We start from the raw sequence: 22,452 nt of genomic DNA on the forward strand, positions 1-22,452 counted from the left end.
CAATGGAATTTGTAATTATGACACACGCACACTGCTGTACCACCAATGCATGTTAAAATACTTCTGCAAATTTGGATCCAAAGCACTGACAGCTTAAGATTTTCCTATACAGTACATTTAACAGTGCTTCAGTGTCAGTCAGTGGAAAGGGAAGACAGCATCCACAGGCAGTGTAGGTGTGGGGGGATGATACTTCATTCTGTCATATACACACCAAAGAATCACAGGGTATCCCTCAAGTCAGGCTAACCAATTTATCTTCATTTAGTTTGTCGTGGTGTGTGTGTGTTATTGTGTTGTGCAGATAAAACATTCTGCATATAAATAGAATCATATTTTGTTAATGTCCTTTCCAGACACCAATGCATTGCACACATCTAACTGAGTGCATCTGACATTTTGTCATGTGTTGTTTCTGTGTGTGTGTGTGTGTGTGTATGTGTATGTGTGTGTGTGTGTGTGTGTGTGTGTGTGTGTGTGTGTGCGTGCGCGCGCATGCCCAGACGTGCAGCAGGATTATTTCTCTTCTGTATTTGCTGCTGGGGGATTCCCAGGCTGCTGAGACAATACAGGATGTTTTTGGTACACAGGAAAAGCTGCTCAATTCCCCCCCTCCTCCATCCTTCAGTCCATCTGTCCCCCTCCCCTCCACATGCACCCCCCCCTTCTATGTAAAACACGCAGTCCACCAGAACACAGATACATTTGTCCTTTTCCTTTTCCATCTCAGTGGAGGAATGCAACTGAAACGCAAAATCAAACCGGTCTTTTTTTAATTTATTTTTATTAGAGCCGAATGGCTTTATATGTCAGCCTTTGTGATGTTGTGTATGTTTGTTTATGTGTCTGCATTATCAGTATGTCTTGTATGTGATTGCAGTTTGTTATTCCATCCACCTGTGTGCTCGCTCCAACACACCTCTACAAACACCAAACTAACCTGCTGCAATCCCCAGTTTGTCCAAGCTGGTTTACCTCTTAGCATCGCAGCAGCAAGGCCTTTTAGATCAACGCTCAACACAACAGGACATTGTACCTTGTCCAGACCACCACGGCAATTGTTCCTCAAGAGCAAAAACCTGGTTGTATTGATCCACTCCAGCCTCCCTGTTGTTTCAGCTCAGCGAGCAGTACATTGGAGGGAATGTTTGTACAGGAGTGAGTGATGTACAGAGTGATTTAGAGCTCCCTCCAGGGTACCAGGGGGAGGAGACAATTATGACAGCAGACATTTAGAGACATGAGGGAAGTCGAGGTTGTTCAGTTTCATTGATTTTTAGATGGCAGCAATCTTCTAGTTGATAGTTGTAATGGCTAATTTTAACAACAGTAGCAATTTTAACAGTAGTAATGGTGGTAGCAGACATGGTTTCATATCCTTGGATGCTAACTACTGTAACTATGCTCACACCATTTTGATGTGTAGCTATTCATGAAGTCGTACTCCACCTGAAATCCATCTTTTGAATATAAAACACAAACACCCCGTAGACTCGGAAGATGTAAGCTAGTTGTTTTTTTATTGAAAGAGAACAAGGAATTTGGTCAGCTTAAATCTACAATTGATCTCAATAATACTAAATTAACAGCACAAACCAAATCAACCAATAAAAAATGTCCATGGAAAATGTCACTCCCTCATCATAATCCACTTTGGCTCTCCATTTCAGTATTTTCCAGTTTCGTTTTTGTCGAAATGTGGTTAAATAAATAAATGTTTGCCAGTTTGAATGTTGCCCTCCATTTTTCTCAGAAACTGTGTTGGAAGTATATGCTGCAGGAATGGTTTGAAATGTTTTCATGGGTGTTTTAATACCTTGAAGCCTATCATTATTAAAAATATTAATTTAAGCTGACCCAATCCTTCATTCGCTTTCAATAAGGAAACCACCAACAAATTTCAAGCTAAACATAGATTTTGGATGGCGTGTCACCAAAACAGTGTTTCTATGTATATAATATGCATTCCATAAATCCCAAGGCACTCCCCAATATGTATTTGAAGCAATATAGGACACATTAATATGGATATAACCTATATACATGCACAATTAGAGACAAATGTAAGGCAAACACACAGGGTCTTCATCTGTTAGCTGTTACTTGTTGTCTCTGCCAACTGAGCTTGTTATGCCCATTTGAGCGCACACCCTCTCTGATGTTTCAACATGGCCCCTGATACCAAGCTCTCAGCTGGGGGGTGGAGAGGCCGATGGCTGCAGGGCATGGCCAGGGGACATCAGAAGAATTTTGTCAAAGAGAGAGGACGAGATGTCAACAGTAAACCTCAGCATGTAAACTATAGATCTTTCTCATAGCAGATATTTTGACTTAAACACAGGAATAGCATTAATAATGACTGCATTCCATTTAGGTGCTCCCATGCAAGGGCCCTGGTATTGTGCATGGTGGCTCTCTGGTGTCACTTACTGGAACACCTATGTGGAACAGAGCCATCATTAATGGTATTAGTTACACCTGTGTTTTTCCTTCTATGACAAGTCAAAATGTCTGCATTGGAACAAAAGGCCTTTTCTAAAATTGTAGCTTTGAGGAGAGAAGCCAGAGGGATGAATCATAGTATGTGTGTTTGTTTTTGAGGGGCAAGAGAGATAGGGAGAGAGAGGCAGTATGATAAACCACCTCCAGCTCACCATCACGGTGGGGTACCTGCTTCCTTCTTCTCTTATCCCATTTCCCACCATTCCATTGAATCAATACATCAAAGCAGATGTACAGCTGCTGCAGATACATTTATAGTACTGCACATGCAGTATGTCTGCTTTTTGTCAAACATTGGATAACCAGTTAAAATGATTCAAAACATACAGTTGGGTTTTCTTGTGTCATTCCAAACTATCATATCACTGTGACAAATTCACAATATCCAATGTGAATTTGTCACAGTGATATGATAGTTTGGAATGACACAAGAAAACCCAACTGTATGCATGCACTGATACAGTATACTATATATATACACAATATACAGTATATATAGAGAGAGAAAGAGAAAGAGAGCGAGAAATAGGTTAGATGATAAATAAGAAGAACAATGGACATCTTACATTATAAATGATCAACCATGCTAATGTGCTTTCTCCTTTCACTCTCTCTCTGTCTCTGTTTCGCTCTCTCTCTCTCCCCTCTCCTTCTCTTTTAGGTGAGGAATGATCTAACTAGTGAGCTGGAGAAAGCAGACATTCAGATTGCAGATACAGAAAGTTTCTCCAACGACCCCTGTGTCAATGTCAAGAAGCTCAAGGTAAGTGAACCAGCCTGGATGCTGAACAATTCTATCTAAGTAAATAAAAAAGGTAAATGATTCAAGGTCAGTTTTATTCAGATAATTCTCAGATACAACAAATGACTCGGGTCCATTTTTGATTTTAGTGTCATTATTTTTAGTTATTTTTTTCTAATACTGTATTTGTGTATGAGTGAACCCTGGGCGATGACTAATTTATCCGAAAATTGTCCTGCTTTGACTGGGTTGAGCAGGGCAGTTCTCAATGAGGCTAGTGGAGGCCTAACGAGGACACTGTAATGACCTGCTCTGACTAATGGATGGTTGATAGCCCTTTTAGCTAAAAACAGACACATACACACATGCATACAGGATCTCATCTCATCTCCTCTCTTCTTCTCTCCTTTGAAATTAAATGAGACAGAACAAAATGAGACCTTTATTGGGCCAATATTGAGATGTTAGACCTGTACATCTTTACACAATTTACTCCTGGTTGAAACATGCATGGTTGATCAGAATTGCTTTGATGAAGCAAAAATGCATAACATTCAGATGTAAATGCAGTCAAGTGTGATGGCTAAATTATCCAAACTATTTCCAGAGAAAATCAGTGATGCATCTGGCCTCAGTTGTATATGCACAGTGAGTCAGTGCCACATACAGTTCACAGTAGGAAACATTGTCAATGGAAGTAAATCAAACACACAATCAATCGGCTGGTGAGCTTATGGTGAGTAACATTCAAGGTGTTAGTGTAAAGGAGCATAAATATATATTTTATGTTACGAAGCACAGTAACAGAAAAGATGTTACGAAGAGAGCAATAAAAGAAAGTGAAGTGGAAGATATGACGTATGCAACATGGAGCAGGTTAAAAGAAATGCAACAGAGAGATTACGACACAGAGGGATAGAGAAGGAACAGGAAGATAAGCTATCTTTCCTAAAATATATGTGTAACTCTCTATGTTGAGGGCTGACATTTTAAGCTGACATCCTTCCTTGATCAACTCTAAATATGCAAATCACAATGTCGCCTCGAAAGCTTTTCCGAATGTTTGGATGGGGGGGGAAGAGGGCGCCCTCTGACACCCTAATGGTCCGTTTCCCACTCATCTTGCAACAGCAGTTGCAATGTAATATGAAGAGGTAGAGGTTGACACAGATTTCGTGATGAAGGCTGGTCTTTTTTTGGTTCACTGTTGTGTTTGATTGTGCGACTGTGTGTGGGGAATAAGGGGGCCATGGCGTCACTGTGTGATCCACAAATAGAGCACTTACATCTGTGATCCAGCTGGAATATTCAAAAAGCAGACAGGCCTCCTACAGCCTTCTACAGTACATTTCTCTGTCACTTCCTGCCTTTTTCATCTTCATCTCTTCTTTTCTGTCCAAAGTACACACACACACACACACACACACACACACACACACACACACACACTATTACCTTCTGTGACTGAAGGCCAATTTAGGGAGCATGCATTCCATGGGAGGCCACATTAGAAAAATGTCCTACAGCCTTCTACAGTACATTTCACTGTCACTTTCTGCCCTTTTCATCTTCATCTCTTCTTCTCTGTCCAAAGTACACACACACACACACACACACACACACACACACACACACATACACACACACACACACACACACTATTACCTTCTGTGATTGAAGGCCAATTTAGGGAGCATGCATTCCATGAGAGGCCACATTAGAAAAATGTCCTAAAATCTAAATTAAGTCCAAAACACTTTATTATTTATTATGATTTAATTATTTATCATGCATTCAGAAGTCTTGCCCCTCAGATATGTAGAGGATCGTCCATTTTATTTTGGAACAGTTTTTGCCACACTAATGCAGCCATTTTTGCATGAATTTGTATTCTAAAATATGGTTGATTTGTTAAACCCTAACCTTAACTTCCCCTTTAGTTACAACATTATTTGAAGAGCAGCTGTTTCCAATTTTAGATTTGAGTATTCCCCTTGGGATGTGAATGTATTTGTGGTGGTCTAACCCCCCATATCCACAACCTCTTTAACCTGTGCAATAGGTGTTGTATATTGGCCATGATTATAGCATAATAATATAATCCCAGCTGTAAACAAACAATTGTCTTTTGGGCCTAAAGACTCAGAGGATTGGCTCAAGACAAATGGTTTGAACTAATATTAGCATTATAGGTTTGTCGATTTTGTATGGTCTGTTATTGATAATATCATCAGGACAGCTGTTGCTGTTTCTGCAATCTGCAGTGTTTTCTTAGCTCTCTTTTCAAACTGATGAAGCACCTCTGTTTGTCCAAATTCCCCAAATGGCACCATGCAAAGGTCTCACACTGTGAACACAGAACACACAGTCCTCCTCACATTCAGCTTTAAAGCTTTAGTGTGTAACTTTTTGATATTAATGAACGTCCGTTACATTTAAGCCATTGCCAAATGAGTTGCTACAAGTTGAGTTGCGCGGAAGGTGTGTATCATGTGGACGCGCTGACAGTTTTGTTGTTATTACTTAGAATTCCTCGTGGGGGCGGCAGAAACTATGCACTATAGTTTTAAGGGCCAATCCACTGTATTTGACAAACTGTATTTGATTTTGTTGACAAGGTCAGGAATGCTCCGAAATTGTTCTGCTTACTGACATTATTTTAGGGACTTTTATTTTGAAGGCCTGTTAATTGTTAATTCATTAATCAAGTAGTGATCAAACACACACACAAATCGTTCCTGCGAGTGTGCACACTTGATCACATCTGCACACAGCACACCCGCTGCACAGTAATCATTACAAACAGACGCGGATGCTTTAGAAGAGTAGATGGGTAGAAGCAACACATTGCCCAGTCTACAAATCACGTCTCCCACAAGCTCATAAAAGGCCATCATTAGGTGTGTGTGTGTGTGTGTGTGTGTGTGTGTGTGTGTGTGTGTGTGTGCCTAATAAGCCAAACAGTGCCTGATTGGCCTTATGTGGAACAATATTACTCAAACCATTATCCCATTTAAATCACCATCCTAAAGTTACAAACAACCCTGTCATGAAGCAGTCAAGGCTGCCCTTACCACTACCCTCGTTGAGAACAATTATTGTTATAGTTATATAAAAGCTTCATCAATGAGGGTAATTTGGGGCCCTGTAGTGACCCAGTCCATCTGTAACTGACAAACGCAACACACACTCTCATGCCCTTGCCCACAGCTACACAGTCTTTTCATGTTTTTGCCATGAAGGCCAGAATTTATACTGAATCTGTGGTCCTTGGCCATAGCTGGAGTCATTTGGGTTAAGGGCCTTTCCTCCAGGGAAGGGCAGTGTTATTAAAGGTCCCATGGCATGAAAATTTGACTTTATGAGTTTTTTTAACATTAATATGAGTTCCCCTAGCCTGCCTATGGTCTCCCAGTGGCTAGAAATGGCGATAGGTGTAAACCAAGCCCTGGGTATATTGCTCTGCCTTTGAGAAAATGAAAGCTCAGATGGGCCAATCTGGAATCTTCCCTTTATGACATATTATTTTATATATATATATATAGCAGTAGTACGAAATTGTGCATAGCAGTACAATTTCCCATAAACGGGAGTTTCAAAAACCTACTGCGGTCTTCTTCACAATAAAACATCTTTGATGATACGTCACGCGAGCCATTTGGCCAATCACAACCACTGACATTAGTTTTGAGGTAAGTGCTGTTATCTGCCAACAGTGTTTTCGCTAACGTTGTTAACATGTTAACGTTATAATGGAAAGCAAGCTTGGAGGCTTGTTGGCTAAGATCAGCGAATTGTATTGTTAGCCTACAATGTTAGTTCAATGTGAATGCTAATACGGCACCGGTGCCTTAACGACCGGTATCTACCAGACCGAATAGCAACGCGGATTTCAGTGCCACTTAAATGGGGGGGTGGGGTCACCTTTTTCTTTTCTTTCAGCCCTTCTGAGTTTGCAGGTATGAAGGAAAGCTCATTGTGGGACTGGCTCTAGTGGCTTTAATTCTGCACCAAGGCTGAATTTCGGGAAAAAGACTTCAGATACAGTATTAGAGGACCACTGAGGCCTATATAAAAGCATCCAAAAAGCAGCATGTCATAGGACCTTTAAGTAGACACACACACACACACACACACACACACACACACACACATTAACGCAAGACAGCATCCCAGAAAAGTTCAAAGTTGTTACCTACCCTTCTTGCACATCTACACGCGTACACATTGTCATGGTGCCAGAGCAGTGGAACAGCACTTAGAGCTTTATACAAAAGACCCCTTAAATGCCCCAGCATGCCCTCTGGCTCTGATGAGAAACCACCAGAGAAGCCTTTTGGTTGTGCTGCTTAGCCTTCTGAATGCGCTCATCGTCTTTAGTGTGTGAGAGTGCGGGGTTGTCCTGTATGCAATGCTAGAACTAGAGGATTTTGTGCTGAAATTAATCTTAGAGCTGCGAATTTCAGGGCAGATAATACATTAGCATCTATCTATCTATCTATCTATCTATCTATCTATATATATATATATATATATATATATAGATATATATATATATATATATTTATGTATCTATTACCATCTATCTAACTAATCTAAATCTATCTTATTTCTCTATACAATCTATCCAGTATATCTGATTTATTTAGAGGAATAACTACAATGTTTGGCTGTTGGGTAGCTCTGTGTGTCTAATGGCCTTGAGGAATTGGAATTAAGATGACAGTGATTGGTTGCCCCCTCTGATCTGTGGATGCATGGCATATGGTAGAGATTGCCTAAGGGAAGAGGACTTCATGAACTGTGTTCATAATGGTTTGTCATTATCCACAATAAAGGCCGGACACCATACAGTAGGTTTACTGAAATTATAGCTGATGTGTTTATCTCTTTGTTTTGTTTTTTAAGCTTCCTTAATTTTATTTTTTAGTACAATACAACCAACTATAAAACATGTTTATCAGAGTTTTTTTTTGTTTTTTATAATTGAATTTCAAAAAGGCCCTGCTTCAAATCAGCAATGACACTTTAAGCTTTCAGTGTGTGGTTATTTGTAATATATAGCATTTTCACCTAATCGAAAAAAGACTGAGCACTTAAAGTACATGACATTGCCGTAGAAAACACACTCAATATTAAGTATGTTTTCCTAAAGAATGAGAATCCTATTAAAAGACAGCTGTTGGTGACAAATACCAAAACAATAAACCATTAAATTCTATATTTAGTAACAAAATTTATTCTTTCAGTCTTAAGATTTCCTTCATTACTCAGTAGAAACTGACCTATTTTTTGGTGTCTGTCTGTCTGCCCTGTCAGGGTTGAATAAGGGCCTTATGATAGACTTTTCTCCATGCATCACACATCACCTCCAGCCTTGTTGACCAGATGTAGATTTATCAAAACTGTGTCAGTATTATTGGATTAGATTTGAGGCAATTTTGTACTGTAATGTGTGTTTGTCACCATCTGTTTTGTGTCTGTGTGTGTGTGTGTGTGTGTGTGTGTGTGTGTACGGTACTACACATATGTATGTGTTAGACTGGTTGGCCCCAAAGGCTGATCTTTTCTTTTTTTTCCCCACCATGAAACATGCTACACTTCCACCCGGGCAATCTGAATTATTTACTGAGTCAATCACCAGGCCTTGTGCTCTGAATCCCCATGTAAATTTGTGCTCGTCAGCATTGTTGGCAAAGAAGACAGTTCCGCCCGCTGATGCTAATGTATCTGTTGTTATGGATCGACACTTTGTGACTTGATATCACCTTAGCCTCTCAGCAAAAGCTTACCCACCCAGATCCCATATACTACAGCTACAGATGAGATAGATATAGTGATGAAAATATAGTACGACAAAATGACTGAGTTTATGTCCATTTTAGGGCTGTCAATCGATTAAAAAAATTAATCTAATTAATTACATACTCTGTAATTAATTAATCGAAATTAATCGCATACATAATTAACGGTGCCTGAACCGATACTTTTTAAGAAAGTAAAAAAAGAAAAGAAAAAAAAAGGGTACTAAACAACAGTTGGTGACATTAAAGAACGGCTTGTTTATTGTTAAGGCCATATGGTCAAAATTAAATGATTTAATAATAATGTATAACAATAACAATAACTTATTTCACTAGTAAATTGCTGTTGAACGACAAAAACAACCACCAGGTGGGAAAAGGACATTTACAATAACTTCAAATGCACCACGAGGCTGTAGTTTACCAGTTTCATTGAACGCATCGTCTGTGTTGTTTTTCCGACGGCTAAAACACAGTCAAACTTTACACCGTTTAGCGTTAGCTGTCAGCATTTTAACCGTTTTTAATCCAGCTACTAGCTAGCGGTAGGCTAACGTTAGCTGCTGTCGAGTGTAGTGTTAACTAGCGTCAAGGTGTTTGTGTTGCCGTCTGTTTCAGAGCATCAGAGAGAAGAGCGCAGACATATCAGTGGCACCAGATTTCGGTAGCCAGGGTTGGCAGGAAGAAGATTTTTACAAGTAAATGTTCCAATTAATGCCGCGTTCTATTTACCTCGGAAGCCGCAACTGGGAATTACGTTATACCCGAGTTGAATGCGTTCTATTTAAAAAGTCGGATTTTCATTGTTTTCATTAGCTCTAGCCCGGTTAGCTATTGTTAGCAACCAGTTGATAACAACGCATTACGCCGTTTTCGTGCATGCAAACAACGTAACAACATGTCCAAAGATAGAAGTTGGACACAAATAAGACATAAATGCTTATAACTTTATGTTACTGCAGCTTTCACAACTGTTGATACCATAGACTGTATATAAGAAGGTTGATACAGGGAGCAGCCATGTTGGATTTTGAACTCGCGCTGCTATTGCGAGGTTGTACGAGTTCCGAGCTCGTAAATCTGAGGTCAGGGGGCGTGTTTACGACTTTGACCTCGTAAAAACCGAGTTGCGAGGTAAATAGAACGCGGCATAATGATCCAGGCAGCACATTCTCGTCTCCCTCCTTCATTTTACAATCCAATGGTGGCTAGAACGGCTGGAATGGATTAATCTGCGTTATTTTTTTTTTAACGCGTTATTTTTTCTCAGATTAATTAATCGAAATTAACGCGTTATTTTGACAGCCCTAGTCCATTTGTTTGATTGCCTTTATTGTCATTGTACTTTACAATACAGCGAAATTAGGAGCGCTACTCCACCGGGAGCATACAATAAATAATCCTTACAAGACATATAAAACAGAATAAAAACAGTAAAAGAGCAATGATCAGATAAGTGCAAGTATCGAAGTGCAGGAGGTGACTGTGTTTGTCTAACTACATTTGTTTAAGGAAACTATTGCATTTGGGAAGAAGCTATTTTTAAATCTGGTGGTGCTGGATTGTATAGACCTATAATGCCTACCAAAGGGTAACAATTGAAACAGGTGGTGGCCAGGATGAGTATTGTCCTTAATGATGTTCTTGGCTCTTGAGAGAGTGCGACTGATTGCAATATCTGGTAGGGAGGGGAGGGGGCAACCAATGATTTAACTAATGTTAAGTTTGATGTTGCAGAATGCTGAGAAACGGCATCACAAACAAGGAAACTGATCCTAGTGCTGATGGACTTTTTTCCTAATAGCTGTATTGGCTGTGGAGTTCCTGGGTAACAAGCAGGCAACTTCCATTAATAGAAATGCTTAGCATGCATTGCAACATTACTGTAAAGCCAGGGAGTCACAAAAGATTGCACAGAGCGTAGTTAACACTGTACTGTACGAAGACAGCAATGGAATGGAATATAATTTATATATATATATAATGTGTATGTATATATGTGTATATATATATATATATATATATATATGTGTGTGTGTATGTATATATGTGTATGTATATATGTGTATATATATATGTATGTATATGTATATATATATATATATATATATATATATATATATATATATATATATATATATATATATATGTATAAACATGCCATTTCACAGAATACACACTTCACACTGTAGAGGTACCATATATTTGTTGTAACATTTTGTGTGCATGTGTGCTGCATGACGTTTTATTCTTTCTTTTTCAGGACAACGATGTGAGAATCATCATTGGCCAGTTTGACGAGAACCTGGCATCCAAAGTCTTCTGCTGCGTAAGTCCTCAGCCTGCATTCCATCAAATATGCCAGTCAGTGTCTTGCCAGGTTATAGCAAGAAGTCTTTTGTTTGGTTTTAAATTGGTTCAGTGATTTGCCAGGCTGTAGTTTTTTGTTAGCCAGCAGCTCACATTAAGTAAGAATAATTAATTACACATAAATTCATCTCCATATATTGTACTGTATCTCCTGCTGTTACATTGCCTCAACCTCCATTTTTTTTCTACCCCTTCCCAGGCGTATAACCTGAACATGTTTGGCAGTAAATACCAGTGGATTATCCCCGGCTGGTACCAGGGCAACTGGTGGGAGCAGGCCAACAGCACCAACTGCACCACCAAGAAGCTGCTCACAGCCATGGAGGGATACATCAGTGTGGACTTTGAGCCGCTAAGCGCTCGCCAGATCAAGGGCATCTCTGGCAGGGTGAGTGACACCCACTGTTGTACTTCAGAAGACTGTTTGTAGTAACAAGTAATTACATGTGTCATGAGACTTAAAGTTTAATTAAAACAACAAGTGAGACAAATACATGCAACCTTAGTTTTAATGTTATTTCACAAAGACTGGATGGTAGCCAGATGTGGTCAAATTATAGCCTGACAAGCCAGACCCACATCAAGATGTTGGGTCTGGGAACTCACCATTGGCAGGGCTCAATCCGAGGGGCGGGATAAACGGTTGTCTTTCAAATTCCCTCTGCAACCAGAGCAATGCTAGTTGATAGATTAAACTTTTGCCGTATCCGGTCGGCAAAACTCCGAACACATCTTCCTTTTTTAAGAATGACTTCAGTGCTTAACTCCAAGTCTTCCAGAGTCGTGGCTAAAGCCGATTCGAAAGACCGCTGTTCGCCAGCAGCAGCCATCTTCTTTTTTTTCAAGTAGCAGGGAACCGTCGCAACTCTGCCGTCTTTATGTTAAGCCCGCCCACCGACTCTATACACGATGTGATTGGCCTAACCAGAATTTGTTTTTTCCAGCTCGCAAGCCAACAAGCCTGCAAATTACATTTGCTGCTGCTAGGGTGCGTCTAGATTTCTAGGCTAGTCAAATTATGCTATTGATTGAATGTACAAGTGTGAGTGAATCGTGAAACATTTTGGTTCAGCGTTGTTGAAGGTATTCACTTAATTGTGGTTTATTTCTTTAGACCAGAGCTGAAAATTGAACGATTTTGTAATTTTTTATTTCGTTCTCAATGATTTTAACATTCCTGTGGCTGTAACCTGAAGTTTTCCAGTGACTGTATATATACTATGTGGAGACAAAGATAACTTCCTCCACAAAAATCCATCTGAATTGCATGTATTTAAACCAGACATCTTAACGAAAATCAATGAATTTCACACTGCATTGCCCAGCACAGGAGCATTGATGCTAAAACAGCATTTCCAGTAACTTTGCATCTCAAATTGTGTGGAAAAAAACACTTCTCCTTGGACAAAGTAACACCAATAATAGTAAATTTGACATTCAACATTAATGCATTTTCTAAGGAAAAACAACAAATTCAAAAAGGGAGGAGATGCACATTTTCTCGTTTTGATCTCTTCTCTTTTACCTCTCTGTCAGACCCCTAAGGATTACGAGAGGGAGTACAGCCGAGAGCTTCAGCAGAAAGGTGTGGAGGCCAGCAAGTTTCACGGCTTTGCCTACGATGGGATCTGGGTCATTGCTAAAACCTTGACTCGAGTGATGGAACTGCTTCGGGTAAAACAACGGCAGAACACCTTCAACAACTTCACCGTGGATGACCGCGAAGTGGGAAAAATGGTGCTGGATGTGATGAACGAGACCAACTTCTTTGGTGTTACAGTAAGTTATGCAACAGCCATTTTTTTAAATTAAAAATATGGCACAGTCTGACATATTGGAAATTAAAATGAGTTTCTTTTACTCACTTTCATAATGTACACTGAGCCATCAGAGCACTCGTTGTCTACACTTAGTTGAGATGTGCGAACACAAGGATACACTCCAGACACTCACATACTGTACATGTAAATGCAGGACAAAGGTTTTTGTTAATATTGATGAGGCACTTACAGTGAGGGAGAGGGAGAAAGACACTCAAGCATACCGTACATATGCAGATACAAACGTGGTTTAAAGCAGCACAATCAAAACAAACAAAGTTGTTGCTGCTGAAGAAGCATCTTTTGGGGAAAATTCAAATGTCTAGCTGTAAGTGTCTATGCATATAAACTATACATGTTCTATGTATGTTCAGTATGGTGTGGGCAAATGTCAGAACAACATATAGAGGCATTAATTACTGCTCTGTAAGGCTGGAAGCTTGTTTGCAGAGAAGGTTACTTAGCCATCCTTGTCTCTGTATGAAGCCTAAAGTGGTGTCATTTGGTGCTGCCGACTCACTCCAATGCATTCAAGATTGATCCTGGTGGCTGTGTGTGTGTGTGTGTGTGTGTGTGTGTGTGTGTGTGTGTGTGTGTGTGTGTGTGTGTGTGTGTGTGTGTGTGTGTGTGTGTGTGTGTGTGTGTGTGTGTGTGTGTGTGTGTGTGTGTGTGTGTGTGTGTGTGCGTGTCTCACTTCTTATTGAGCTGTTAGAGGATATCTCCTGTTCCCATGTAAAGGCCACTCCATTATTTGAGATTACTCTGCTGTCCCCCCCCTTTAGACAGCCAGTAGGCACACAGGGCCTTAAAGTAAAGCAGAACATTACTCATAGGGAGAAATATTGGCTATGCTGGAAAATTACAGAGGTAGTATTCAATAAATATTCTGAATTGACTGAATGTGAAAGGCTAGTCAAGGTGGGACATGGGATAAATGGATAGAGGATATAAGATAGAAATACAGATTATAATAAAGTATATTTATCAACAGAACAAGAGAAATGGAAAGAGAGAAAACTAGCCTTGTTATTGTGAGGTCCTTTGGGGCTAACGCCCCTGGGGGTATATGTGTGTTGCAGCACTACCAAATCGCCTGGGTCGTCATTCCTCACCCCTCTACTCTTACCTCTCTCAGCACAGACCCACTCAGGGCTGCTGATCAGGAGCAGGCTGACATTGAGTCTTTCCTCAGAGACTCAGAGGCGAAGCGCTGCAGGACTATTGATGGCCATGTAGCAGTCATGTTAGGTTGTTTGGATAGGCTAGCAATTTGATTCTCTTCTTTCATATCAGGATTGATTCATAATGATCCTACAGATGTAGCCATGAGTGGTGGAAGAAGTACTCAAATTCTTTATGTGAGTGAATGTACTAGCGATACCACAGTGTAAAAATACTTCATTACAATTAAAAGTCCTGCATTCAGATTTTTACTAAAGAAATTACAGAATTATGTGCCTCATATACTTAAATCAAAAGTAAAAGTCTTCATTATGAAGAAGGGCTCTTTTGAGAGTGTTCTCTTTGAGTATAGCGGAGAAAAAGTAGAACGTCTTATAAAACTGAAGTACTTAAGTGAGGTATTTGTACATTACTTAAGTAAATATACTTAGTTAGTTTTGACCTTTGGGAGCCGTCATTGATGTCCCACTTTATGAATGAGTGTGAAGCTTGCTGTCACAAGGTAATGATGAGGTGATGAGGTAAATGATTAAGAAATGAGCTGCTCGATTTTGAGATTTTAGAGTCTACAGTTTTGAAATTACAGTATGATTGTTTAGTTTTACATAACAGAAATTATCTCTATAATGCCATTTTTATTTTGACAACCACAATCCTCAATGGAACAAAAGCAATCTGATCAAAAATATTGTGCATGTGGTAAATAATTATATTGTTTAAAGACAGCTGTATTGCATAACAATTAAATGTATCTTTGTACGAAAAGATTTGAGATCTTTTGATTATTATAGCTGTTTTTTTTAAGGGATTACCTGAAATAAGATCAAAAGTATTCCCTGTATGTAGCACACACTTAGCACACAGAATCTTCCACCCACACACAACGAACAAAGACATACTGTATCAAGGCACTTTCCCTTCCACACTGCATACATCTTTTATGCTATTTTCGTGTTCAGATTTCAAAAGTGGCTATTAAAGAAAGTTGCTCGATTTGCTTGTGAATTTTAATGACGTCTACTGGGTTTCCAAAAAAGAATTGTACATCTGCAAGCACCATTGAAATAGCAAATTCTGGCTGTTTACCCTTGGTTTAAATGCCATGTGTGCATGTGTACTTGATCATACGGCATCATACCCTGACTTGAGCCTTGTGTCTTTCCTGATGTCGAGATTTTATGCTGTGTGTTTGCTGTGTAAACACACAGGTCTCATGGGAACAAACCGTGTCCATCCTGCGCTGATCTCAGTCCTGTTGCTGAATCTGTGGCAGACACAGCTGCAGCAGCAGGAGAGTGATCATGGAGGGCTCCACAGTATTGATCTGGCTGCTGTCAGGGCCATAGAGAAGAAGGCTGACATTAGCTGGGAGAGACTTTCAGAGCATAGAGAGTGCAGATAGGTACACTGGAATTCACCAGGGAAGAGACAGCACGTTGTGATTGAGGATGACAAGCGTGTGGGTTTGTTTTGCTGTTTGTTTGTTTTTATCTGTGGTCAGTGGTCATCGTGTTGCTATCAGTGTCTTTCTGGGTAATGGTGAGTAGCCCAACCCGAGGCTTGACTGTTGCCTCAGACAGACACACTGAGGTGAAATAGGGGGGAGCGTTGTGTGCATCTGTTTTTCTCTGGTAATGTGTGCGTTTGTGTGTGCATAACAGTTACATTCACATCCACTGTGTTCCCTCCTCAAACCCTGAAAGCCCAGAGGATGTCACACCTGCAGCCCATAGACTGACATTTCATTTGACCCCAGCACACCTGTCACTGACAGTATTCTCACCTACACAGACAAAGTGATACCTTGCTGCCTCCACCGCCTCAACTCAGAAAGACACATTCACACATGCACGCCTAGACACATTGCTCCATCAGCCACCATTGTGACTCAGGTCTAAACGTCTTTTGAATACCAGACAAGGGACACCTGTCTGGATCAATACACACCAGTGAGGTTGCCTAAGCTGCAGAGGAGCATAATACCTTGTGGAAAGAGGCTTCTCAGTACCTTTTTTGAATATTGGTCAATGGAGGTTAATTTAATTGTTGTAGCTCAGGCATTTATTTCCAATTAAGAATGTCAGAGTCAGTGCCTCTGCATATGATATACTTTACATATTCTCCAAACCGTATATACACTTGAGAGAACAAATTGGGGGGCTGTTTAAAATAACTACACGCCATTTCAATAAGGTTTGTGATGGCTCCACTTTTGCTGATGTGAAGGGCAATTATGCTGGCGATGCTAATGCACAGCGAGAGCATGATGATGCAGCTACTCCAGAAACCTGGATACATATACTCACAGTCATTACGGGTTCAAGTCAAGTTCCCCTATTTTCAACCCACATTGTCTGACCCTGTTTACACACCACAGTTATCTGAATGTAATACCTAATGAGCTGAACCGAGGTGCACTGCACTGTCCTACTTACACTACAGTCATAATTGCATAGCATATTGTAGGAAAGAGCAGCGTGTGACGAAAGGAACTTGTTAGCATTGACAAGTCAGATTGACACTGTGGTGTGAAATTGTTAGCAGAGGATCTGCTGTACATCACCAGGGTAAAGGCAACACTGGAGAACCCTGGGTGGCCACACACATGCATCATCAGGGACACGTGCATGTACATAAGCATAATGTGATAACATATTAAGTGCATGCTTGCACGCACACACTAAGACAAACATCAAAGATGCCACACAAAGACTGGGATTCAAACAGAGGGGTGGGATCCTGCTCTGCTACTTCAAAGCTTGCCATCTTTTTGAGGCAAAATTGGCTCTCTGGCTTCCTTCCCTATATTCCCCTTCAGCTGTCTTTTAATCAGCCAATGCAAATGCTGTCTGTCTGTCTGTCTGTCTGTCTGTCTGTCTGTCTGTCTGCTCTCACCTGTTTTTTTAGGCAGCCAGTAATATGTAAACCCAGTTAAATGTGTAATTAAGGAGCTCTGTAAGCAGATGGTGGGCTGAATTAATTGAACACACTTGGTAGATGAAAATGAAGAGAGATAAAGAGACAGAGGGAAGGAGAGAATAGAACAAGAGAGAAAAGGACAGAGAATACATGGGAGAGATAAGGTGACAAAAGCCAAATTGATTTGAATATGTCTTACGATATTGCCACAAAGTTGAATTGCTTTTGTCTATCTTGTCTGCGTTTGCCAGACGCTGCCTGGCTTGAAATTGCTTGTCTTGTTCCTGTGGAGTTTAAATCAAAGACGTTCAATTGTTTTTCATTTTTTGTGTGTGGTTGGACCGATAAATGCACCTTTTTGGTGAGAAAAAAATATTGAGAAATAAAATGTAGAATAAAGTCATAGCTACATTTACTGACCACTACACACTTTTCTGCAGCCAAGTGTAAAACACGCGATTGCCTTTTAAATGCTATCTGAGCCCAGATTTGTACCAATGCTGTGTGAGCAAACACAGTTAAATCAGTCAGCCTTGCTGACCTGATGTTGTTCCAAAGATATTAGCAATGAATTGGCCCAAAGATAATGTTGTTTACCTCTATAAACAGATCAGTTTTGGCCACTTCTAATCAAATGAGATGCAGTGTGTTCAGGAGCCAAGACTCTGCCCTTTGCCTGCTAACTCTCTAGTATCAGGAAAGCACTGTGCATAAATTTAGTTAGGCTAAGCTCCTGTTTTTTTTACTACTGAAATTCACTTAACTGCTCTTGCTGTATCTTCCTCAGCAGTTGTTTTATAAATTAAAATATGTGCACTTATTTGTATTTCCAAGGATTTAGGTTATATTAATACATACTGTATTTTTTGTTTTTTCTTCTTTTCAGGGCCAAGTCATGTTTCGGAACGGAGAGAGGATGGGCACAATAAAATTCAACCAGTTTCAAGGTATGTGTGATACTACTACTACTCTAACTCAGATGAACCTGTCTTGATTTTCTCTTCAGGTTTTGCATAGTCATTTGAGGGCTCCTGTGTATATACTTTTACAAACCTTCACCTTTGCTCAATTTATTTTGAATGGAAAACATTGTTTCAAAGCATCAATAACTTTGTTTTGCCATTTTGATGTCTGTCACACAAGCCTCCAGCCATACACACACTTGCTCTTGACGTGACTCCGCTGAGTTGGAGTTAGAATTAGTGCTGCAATTTGTTTGAACTACTGCACATCTATGTTCAATAAAACCTGCAATTGTTAAATGTTGCAGGATTACCACAGTTTTTGGAGAGCCACTTACAATTTTTCTCAAGCCAGAAGGCTGCCACGGTTGATATACCAGTACTGATAATGGATCCTGACCAATAGAGTTTAGGAAAAACTTGCGGCAGAGTCCTATACAATACCTGGGAAAGGGAGGCTGAAGGATTTAACAGTTTTGAAATCAGATGCTTTGTCCTCACATTTATCTTATTAGTTGTTTTTCTAGAGAGGATAGTCATTATTGTGACTGCAAGGGTTGTTTGTCAGAAAAACATAAAACGTCGTTATTGTGAAGAAAGTCCCACAAGCCTTTCTGTATGGAGTTGCATGTCTCTGTGTCTGTGTGGGTGCAGGTTATGTGAATCTTAGTCTCGCTTTGCCAGACCCTCCTCCAAAGCGCGCTGAAGGAGGGTCTGGCTACTTCACATAGCATTCGGGGATGGGAGGAAAACGTGCTCTGGGTTAATGGCATTTCTTTAAACCACTCAGAGTCGTCATGGGCAGCGCTAAGCTCCGCACAGAGCCCCTGCAAAATAATCGTGCGAGAAAACTCAGATTGGACACATAGTCTAGCTAGCTGTCTCAATTTACCATGCAGAGATCTGAGGAGCAGTTAACCATAGTCCTCATTAATTCACCAAAAAAAAAAATTCCATTTTAAAATTCCAACACAAAGAAAGCGGAAGGAAATGGAAAATACATGCATGCTGCGGAACTTCCTGCAGCACAAGAGCAATCCTGGAAGTGGAACGTCAAGGGTATGGACTAGGTAAATCTAAAACTTGAAAGTGCAAGGCCCATGGTGCTTTACTGTGCTTGATCTGCTCTGTGGTGACAGGGTGTATGTCTGAACTGTCAAGGTTTGTACATAAAAAAACATGCCTTGGTACTCTCTGTCCACATAGCATCATCCTGAGGTTATTTTTTAGCCAGCAGTCTCTGCTGAGTGAGAATAACCCAGAGATTGCATCTTGATGCAGGGGATTCCCAGCTCCCAGGCTCCCCAGACTGTATGTAGCACACTGCATGGTGCTGTTCAGTCCTCTCTGCCTAACCATCTTATCTTCCCCACTGCAGAAGAGCTCGATCCCTCTGGCTACATTCATCACACTGTGTGTGTGTGTGTGTGTGTGTGTGTGTGAGAGAGAGTGTGTATGTGAGATAGACGTGTGTGTGTGTGTGTGTGTGTGTGTGTGTGTGTGTGCGCCTCTGTCGGTGACTGACCGTGTATGCATGCTAATGCTCTTAGAGTCCAGGGTCAGTGGGTTTGACAAATAATATATATATATATATATATATATATATATATATATATATATATATATATATATATATATATATATATATATATATATATTATGTTTAATAATATGACAAAATGTAATACAGTAATTAAGTCTGTAGTATGAAAGTAAGGCTTTCTAGTGTTTCATGGACAATCAGGATAGTGGGTGGTGAGTGAGACAGACGCTGTGTCCCACTTCCATATATTAGATAGCAATTTTACACACTATGTACATACCATTTATCATACTGTTTTGCATCAGTGTTTTGTACTGTCTTGCACTAACAGAAAATAATAACTGACTTGCGCAGATGGGCATTAATCAAACTATTAATGGAATGACAGTATCAGTTAAACTTAATGAGAAAGCAGTTTTACAAAGACTTAATGCTTATTTTTGTTTTCTAAGTCATCCCCTCAAGCAGTACAATCCACAATTATAACAACAATAAATAATCTTTTGCAGCTGTAAGTAGTTCCTCTTCTTTTGTACAATGCATTGTGGGACAATTATGTACATCAACAGCAAGCGAAAAAAAAAAAATCGAAGTATTTTTTGTGAATTGTGAACATGCTGAAAACCTGCTTAAAATTATCATGTGGTATAGAACTGAGACACAGCTACAGACTGCAGATTGAGGAGGCATCTTAATTGCATTGGGTCCAATTGACATAGGTGCATGACATTAGGTCTGATGACCTTCCTGTCTCTACCTGTAGCTTACCTGCAAGAATAAAACCCAACAGCAGGAGGAGCAATAACAGGGACAGAGTGCTGTCACAAAATAACTTTATGATTAAAGGGAGATCAAATAGAAAAGAGTGGGGGAAAGTGCTTATGTGTGAGTACACAGAGAGAGAAATATTAACCTGTTTGACTGGGAGAGTATGGGTCAGCCGTCTAAATTAGGGCTTGGCAGCTTTGGATATTAAGCAAGGAAAGTTAATGTTATCATGACTGAAATGTTAAGTGTGAGGGCTTGATTTTTAGAGATTCTAAGAAAAGATCTCACAAATGCCTTAGCCTGAATCATAGCCACCTATTTCTATTCATTTGTCACACACACACACACACACACACACACACATATACACACACACACACACACACACACACACACACACACACACACACACACTTGTCTTTCCCTTCTTTGTGTTTCTCTTTCTCCTCTCCCTGTACAGGCTGTTCACTGCGTCTCCACCGGACACTTTCCTCAACCAAATCTTCCAGTTATCTCTCACTATCTTCTTCTAGCTTTATTATATCTCCTCCATCCCTCCTTAACCTTCACTTCTTCCTCACTTGTCAGGGATTGTGAATTTGTCACCTTTTTGACACACAAAGTGCCTGAGCTGGGTGGAGAGGAGAGGAGGGACAGCCCCAGCTTGAATATTTCAAAAGGCAGTGATCCTCAACATGACCCTATCATCTGTCCTCAGCCTCTGATCCTCCATTTCACCCTGTCAGGCGTTCTTAGTCAGGGGCCTCGATGGCTCTTATTCCCACTGTCTCTCATGGGGATAAGAGACAGCTCGCTACCATAGGTCTTGATCGCAGTCGCAGTCCCTCTGAGTACAGATTTTAAATCAGCGCACTACCAGGCATGGTAGATAAGGAAACATTGCATTTGTCTTGCTGTAAGGAGAGGAGGGGTTCAGTAATATTTATTTATATATATATATATATATATATACTGGATATATATGGATGTGCTGGATGTGACACACACACACACACATATACAGTATATATGTATGTATGTGTGTGTGTGTGTGTGTCACATCCAGTTTAACAAATTCCACTGAATTTACAGTTATTTAAAGTGACTATTCAAACAAAAAGGTGTGAAATATCTTTGCACAGGCTGAGTGACGGGGTAGGTTTTACCAGCCTGCTGCAGCCATCAATATTCCCTGTGGGGACAGAGTGCTGGGATAGTATTTTCGCATCTCAAAGGAAGAGTGCTGTTATACAATCCCTTCTGTTTAGATCCTAACAAAGGACGTGGTCAAGGAAAACATGGTTATTGATCCTCCTTCAGCACTGAGAAGTTTACAAATCCTGATACTGTTCTGAAATTGTCACATACCGTAGTCCGTCCAACATTTTCAACATTTGCTGAGAGGGGAGGAGAATGCGGTGCCCTGTGATGCTGCAATAGCTGATGTTATCTGTCATTTTCCAAGTCAAGGACAATGCTGCCGAGGAGTTCAATTGGCCTATAACTGTGATAACAGGGAGAAGCAAAGACAGATTTGTGTGTGCACACCAGAAGAAATTGCAGGTTGTTTGTAGAGCTTACAGTAAAAGAATTAGAATAATCTGTCCCCTCTTCCCATCCCCTTCTTCTGTCTTCCTTGGTGTACACTCTAAGTGAGTAATCTTTATGAGGGAAGGCCCAGGCTTGTCTGACAAGGTCATGCTTCCTTCAACATTACACCTAAGGCACTCATCGTTGTTACTAAAAGAGAAATCACAAAATCCTGAAATTGCTGTGTTTGGGCAGAACTCCACAGAGATGGTGGTATTTGCAGGCTGCTGTGTGCAGCAGTTTACAATCC

At 40.3% G+C, this 22,452-nt stretch overlaps 1 protein-coding gene across 2 annotated transcripts in view; it reads left to right on the forward strand.

Moving 5' to 3' along the window:
* gabbr2 (gamma-aminobutyric acid (GABA) B receptor, 2) overlaps positions 1 to 22,452 on the forward strand; it is a 190,526-nt gene that overhangs the window by 108,092 nt on the left and 59,982 nt on the right. For both annotated transcript variants that reach the window (XM_031323135.2, XM_031323134.2), the window contains 5 exons: positions 3,164 to 3,265; positions 11,312 to 11,377; positions 11,618 to 11,806; positions 12,955 to 13,197; positions 18,226 to 18,286. In XM_031323135.2, coding sequence (XP_031178995.1) covers positions 3,164 to 3,265; positions 11,312 to 11,377; positions 11,618 to 11,806; positions 12,955 to 13,197; positions 18,226 to 18,286 — 661 coding nt within the window. The remainder of the gene's footprint in view (positions 1 to 3,163; positions 3,266 to 11,311; positions 11,378 to 11,617; positions 11,807 to 12,954; positions 13,198 to 18,225; positions 18,287 to 22,452) is intronic.

Source organism: Sander lucioperca, chromosome 16, assembly GCF_008315115.2.
Source record: "Sander lucioperca isolate FBNREF2018 chromosome 16, SLUC_FBN_1.2, whole genome shotgun sequence".
In the NCBI taxonomy this organism is placed as follows: domain Eukaryota; kingdom Metazoa; phylum Chordata; class Actinopteri; order Perciformes; family Percidae; genus Sander; species Sander lucioperca.